The following is a 6,420-nucleotide window of genomic DNA, read 5'->3' as shown; positions in this document are numbered from 1 at the left end:
CCCGCCTCCACTGCTAGGTCATCGTACGAGGTGGAGGCGGAAGCCACGCCCCCTAGCAACCAAGCGCCCAATAGGAGAAGGGACTGCGGTTGTTAAGGCAAACAGTTGCCCGCACCATGGCCTCGGCGGGCAGGGTGCCTGAGGACTCCCGCTCTCCTTACAAGGGCTCGATGCGGAGGATGGTGCGGGACGGTAACGACTTTGTGAGGGAGGCCCGGGGTCTCGCCGGAGGAAGGGTGGATTTGGGCCTGACGGACAGAGGGGCAGACAAATTGTGACCCGAGACCCAGATCCCTCCCCTTCATGGTTCCCAGACCCCTCCCTCAGAGCCCCCAGTCCTACCCCTGTACCCCCAGCCCCTCCCTCAGAGCCCCCCAATCCTACTCCATAGTCCCCAGACCCCTCCCTCAGAGCCCCCAGTCCTACCCCTGTACCCCCAGACCCCTCCCTCAGAGCCCCCGGTCCTACCCCTCTAGCCCTGAGGTCCCTCCCTCAGAGCCCCCAAGGCCTACCTCTGTAGCCCCCAGACCACTCAGATATCAAGTTCTCCTCCTGACATAGAGAACACTTCTCCACATGGGCACTTTCTACTTTCCAATTTCTTCCACTTTACTCCCATCCACAAACTCAGTGATCCAGTGACACTGGGCCACATTCTGGTGGTGTTCCATCTCCCATCTCAGCGCCTCTGCCCTGGCTGTCCTCTGCATGCTTGAAATACTCTGCCTCTCCCCGCCCCCCTTCAGAATGAAACTCAAATCCCACTTTGTGCTGGGTGCTTTTACCAGTACCCCCACGCCCCCAGGATTACCTTCTCAATATTCTGTATGTGCTCGGGTACCTAGCTAGTTATTCATCATCTCTCTATTAGACTGTAAGCTCCTAGGCAGCAGAGAGTCATTAGCACTGTGTTGGTATACAGCAGGTGCTTAATCAGTGCTTGCTGACCAACAGTGACTATTAGCTGATGTCCATTAGCCACCCAGACTTAATTAGCCTTTAGGAGTGGGTATTGATTAAGGGAGCGTAGCAAGAACTGCAGTCTGTGTCAGACTTTGCAGACAAGCTGGGGACACTCTCTCCCACAGAGGAGAATGGGTTCAAACCCACAACAGGGACTCACCCCTTCATGGTACATTTTAGAAGTTTCCCATGGCTGAAGAGCTGTACTTGGCAGCTGGCCTCAGTCCATCCTAGTGTATCATGAAGCTGCTAGCCTATTTTTTTCTTTTCTTTTTTTACTTATATAAAGTTCATAGGATCATTAAAGCAGGAAGGAGCCTTAGAGGACACAAAGTATAATCCACAATACAAAGTAAAGAAAACAGAGCCAAAAAGATAATCTACATCAGAGCTTCCCAAACTTACTTGGCCTACCACCCCCTTTAAAAAAAATTACTCAGCGCCCCCTTGGAAATCTGCTTTCTTTGACCCTTTAGTGTTTTTGTTTGAAATTTGTATCACTTCAAAAAATATAAGATATTTTTTAAAATAATGTACCTTAAATTTAATGATTTATTGTACATTTGTGGGTTATTTCCTGAATTGAATTTTGATGATTCATATTGTAAACAAGTCATTATGCGCACATAGTACTGGACTTCTTGGCAATGCGTGACAAGCTTTCCTGCCAACACTTGCTTGTTAAGACCTATCAGCAGACTTGACAGCTGATGGGTAGTAACTTGCATTGTGTGTGTGTGTGTGTGTGTGTGTGTGTGTGTGTGTGTGTGTGTATTTGGAAAATAATGTCATTGTTATGACTTTAACTCTTATACAACAGGTGAAACATGTATGTATGAATGGTTTTTCAAAATTTTCTTCTCTTCTTATGCTTCCACCACCTCCGTATTTTTATTCAATGCTCCCTCAGTTACACCTGAGGCTACAACTACCCCACCATCATTCCAATGCCCCCTCCAGGGGGTGGTATCATCCACTTTGGGAACATATGAACAATTTGAAGTCATCATGGAACAGCAAAAAGAACCCAGCAAACAAACAAAAAAAACACTGGTCGGATACAATGGTCAATATTAGTATATTGTCAAAACTGAAGGACAAAAAAGAACTTTCTTTGTTAATAATCAATAATCTGTTCCCTTCTCTCCAAAGTACAATGTGCTTTTTAAGGTGGTTTTTTAGGGAGTATGTGTTGTGTCAAAACAAAATGTGGCTAGGTGATATCTCATCATTCTTCTCACACCTGGAGGCCTTAGACTGAGTTTTTCTTTTCGAAATTTTCTTTTTTGTTTCTTATGACCTTGACAAACATGAACATTTCACAATGTAAAGGATAGAAAACGAGGATTCTGTACAAGTTGTAAATCTTTACTATGTATAGATTATTTCTTTTTCAAAAGTATAAAATTTGGTTTGGTTTGGTTTTTTAATTCTGAACTTAAACACCAAAGGGGAAAAAAAGGCATTTTCATGCAAATAGCAGAACACAGAAAGAAAATTTTGCAAGAAATCATGAATCCCTATTTCATACTACTTGTTTTTAAAATTATAATTTTATATTATAATTACATCATATTATATAAATATATGATATAACATCACAATATTATGTTACAATATGATTTTGATGTGACATAATATACTATAGTTATAACAATATATTCTGTAATGTGATAATTAATGTACAAATTATAATAATTATGAGAAATTGAACGTGCCACTTTCAGAACAGTTTTGCTTTTATCCATGCTTCCTTCAGTATTTTTCTATGAATTAAAAAATTTATCACAATGACCCTCTTTTCCTTTTTGCCATCGTTATTTCTAACTCCAGTCTCCTCAATTCTACACACCCCGCCCAAACCAAGAGGAAGAATGAAAAAAAAGTTGTAATAGAGCCAAGCAAAATGAACCCACATGGTAGCCATGTCCAAAAATAAGTCTCTTTCTGCATCTGGTTTTCATCGCCTCTTAGTGCGTGGGTAACATGCTTCATCATGGGTCCTCTGGAGATGAGGTTTGTCATTGCATTGATTACAGTTTGTAAGTCTTTCACTGTAATCTTTACTTCCTATTTTGATGCCCTGGTATAAACTGTTTTTCTCCATCTGCATCAGTTCATACTACCGAAGAGTCTTTGAAATTGTCTCCATCAGATCCTACAGCACAATACTCTTTCCATTCTATTATTAACACGATTTGTTTAGCTATTTCCCAGTTGTCTATGAGGCAACTTGAGGGACCTTTACAGATTCTGATGTTTTGCTTTTCTCCTCTCCCCAACTCTCTTCTCTTCTCCTCTCCCCTCTCCTCCTCTCCCCTTTCAATCCCCATTTTGAAATCAGGAACATGCTGCTTTGTTCTGCTTGTGGCTTTCTTTCCAATACTATCCTCCCTCTTAGTCCCACCCTTCCTTTCTTTCCCCAACTCTCCTTGTTACCTTTTGGACTTGGATATTTTTCAGGTCAATAGTTTTTAATATTGGATATCTTGTTTCTTCATCTATTTTCAATGTTTTGATTTTGTTTTCATATTTCTTGCTGTCATGTGGAGTCTTTGGTGTTCTGCTTGGTATATTCTAGATTCCAGGGAGACCATTTCTTGAGGAAGGTTTACACTTTTTCTTCTAAGCTATTTATTTTCCTCCCATTTCTTTTCTCTAGAGTTTTTATTTAGTTTTCAATCTCTTCTTTATTTCTGCTAGGTGTTCATGAAGCCCTTGGGCAAAAATCACTTTTTTCCCCTGTGAGTTTGTTTTAAAATGTTATGTAGTTACTCTCCTTTTGGGGATCTTAGATTTACAACAAATGTTTTCATTGATTTGCTTCAGTTCTGGAATTGAGGCTTTGTGCCAGGGCAAGGCTCTGCCCCGTCACACTTTTGGGTGAAGTGGGTGCAGTGATGCAAGGTGGTAAACACTTAAAAACCAGCTGTCTTTGAAAAAAGTGTATGGTCACTTTTATGTTTAACATTTTTTTAAATCTAGAGCAGAAGTTGGCAAACCCTATAGCCTGTGGGCCAAATCCAGCCCACCACTTGTTTTTGTATGACCTATGAGCCAAAAATGGTTTTTACATTTTTCAATGGTTGAAAAAAATCCAAAGAAAAACATTTCATGACACATGGAAATTATATGAAATTCAGATTTCAGTGTCTATAAATAAAGTTTTATTGGAGCTTATTCATGGCTGCTTTTCATGCTACAAAAGTGGCCACATTCAATAGGGTGATCAGTGGGGTGGTATTCTCTTGGGCTCCACCACTGCACACATGTTACAACTTATAGTGACACTATTATCAATTGGCAGTATTTTGGATGTCATGCATACTGTGACATTTTATTATTTTTTGTTACCTGTGCAATTCCATTATGTCAAAATAAGAAAAGAAGAAAAAACGTTGTAATTTTTTTGAGTTCAGGGCCAAGGTTTAAATTTTTCTGAACAAGAAGGCCCACCATCAACCACTGTTATCAACCCCTAAATGGCTTCAGAAATTAGTTTACATCATCACCTCAATAACATTTCTTAATTCAACCCCAAATTACATGGCAAACAGCATTTCCATGCAAAACTTTATATCAGTTCAACAATGGCTAATGTTTGAGTCAAGCTGCTTTCTGTGCCATCAGAAGCTAAAACAAGAAGCAAGAGCTCCATTCCCAAGCAAACTTGCAGCTTCAGGATTCTACTGGGAGTCCAGGAGAAAGCTATACCATGTTGGTGGGAAACATCTTCAGTGCACCATGAAGGGAATAAAAGCACTTCCAGGGCCATGGGTGACCCTATGCTCAGAGTTTAAGTCCACTTTCCTTTCTGGAAGAGGCTGTCCCCAGCTTGAGTGAAAAGTTGGACTCTGGCTACACTTCTTACTATGCTCCCTTAGTCAATCCCCATTCCTAAAGGCTAATTAAGTCTGGTTGGCATCAACTGAAGTCACTGCAGGGAAGTACGTTGTTGGGATTCCTTTTTTCCTAAATCCTTTTTTCTGGTCAATAGGCTTATATACCTGTTAGGAATAGGATCTTCATATGGGAATCTACGTGAATTACAGTACTAAAAATCCATGGCTCACCCTTTCGAGTTACCGCTAGAATCCTAGCTGTCTCTGATGGGGACCTAGATTGCCACTGTGAATGGGGATTTGGCAAAGGAACCCCGGAGCATGAGCTCTTATTTATCCTTTTTGTGAATTCTCTCTTCCCTTTCAAACCTCCCCACTCCAGAAATTAAATCCCTACTTTTGTAACAGATAAGGGCCACTAACCAAAATCAATCAATCCTACACTGACTGTGTCTGAAGCTATATGTCTCATTTACACCTACACTCTACCACTCTGCCAAGAAGTGGGAAGCCTGCTTCGTCCTCTGTCATTTGGAGTCTGGTCATTGCATTGATCAGATTTCTTATGTCTTCCAAAGCATTTTCCTTCACAATGTTGTATTCCTCGCGTATTTTGTTTCTGCTTACTTAAGTCTTTCCAGTTTTCTCTAAATCCATCCTATTTGTTGTTTCTTATGGTACATTAATATTCCTTAATAGTTCTATAGCACACCTGGTTTAACCATTTCTCAATGGATGGAAATTCACTTTGTTTCTAGTTGTTTGATATAACCAGTAGTATTTCTAGAAGCATTTTTATACATCTGGTTCCTTTCACCGTGTCTTTGAGCTCTTTGGGTGTATGCCTAGTAGCAGTACAGCTAGGTCAGAAGGGTAGGCATCATTTAGAGACTTCTCAGCTACGGTTCTAAATTGCTTTCCAGAATTGTTCGACCACTTCATAGCAATACAAACAATGCATTAGCATGCCTGTCCCCTCACAGACACTCTAACAAATCATCATTTTCCATTTTTGTTACTTTTTTGAAATGAAAGGGCAAGGCAAAACCTCTGAATTGTTTTAATTTGCAAGAAATTTCACTTCTTTTATTTTTAGTGATTTGTAATATGTTTTTGTATAGTCATTGAAGACATGGTGTCAGTGTAAAGACAGAGATGGCCCACCCTAGAGAAGGAGCTTTGTTAGCATCCTTTCATAGGCCCCCAGTGCTTTCCTCTTTTCAAATGTTTAATTTGACAAATATGTACATGTAACTGATTCTGTGGGAGGGAGAAATAACAAAATTTGACAGCTGCCTGGATATGAGTTAGGTGAAGGATGATGAAGAGTCTACACTAATCTAAGGCTGCAAACCTGGGAGACTTGAGGGATGGTGCTGGACCTGGCAGATAGTAAAATTCACTAGAATGGGGGTCAAGGACACCAGGGGTAGAGGAGACCAGGGGGAAGGGAGACTGGGGGTAGGGAAGAGGTGTTGATTGAAAGAAGATTATGAATTGTGTTTTAGACTTATTGAGTTTGACATACCAACGGGGTAGTCACTTGGAAATGTCCACTAGAAAGTTGGCAGTGTGGGGAGTGGAGCTCAGGAGAGAGACTAGGGCTTGTTCAGTT

At 40.9% G+C, this 6,420-nt stretch overlaps 1 protein-coding gene across 5 annotated transcripts in view; it reads left to right on the top strand.

The window, feature by feature from the left end:
* The first annotated feature begins 32 nt into the window (after positions 1-32).
* MORN1 (MORN repeat containing 1) overlaps positions 33-6,420 on the top strand; it is a 217,263-nt gene continuing 210,875 nt past the window's right edge. For 3 of the 5 annotated variants that reach the window (XM_072608580.1, XM_072608579.1, XM_072608583.1), the window contains exon 1: positions 34-192. In XM_072608580.1, the coding sequence (XP_072464681.1) occupies positions 117-192 (76 nt within the window). In that variant the 5' untranslated portion in view covers positions 34-116. Of the gene's footprint in view, positions 193-6,420 lie in introns of all 5 variants that reach the window. The other 2 variants (XM_072608582.1, XM_072608581.1) reach the window with 1 other exon arrangement.

The sequence above is a fragment of the Notamacropus eugenii genome, chromosome 5, assembly GCF_028372415.1.
Source record: "Notamacropus eugenii isolate mMacEug1 chromosome 5, mMacEug1.pri_v2, whole genome shotgun sequence".
NCBI lineage: Eukaryota > Metazoa > Chordata > Mammalia > Diprotodontia > Macropodidae > Notamacropus > Notamacropus eugenii.
This window is presented reverse-complemented; position numbering and strand designations above follow the sequence as displayed.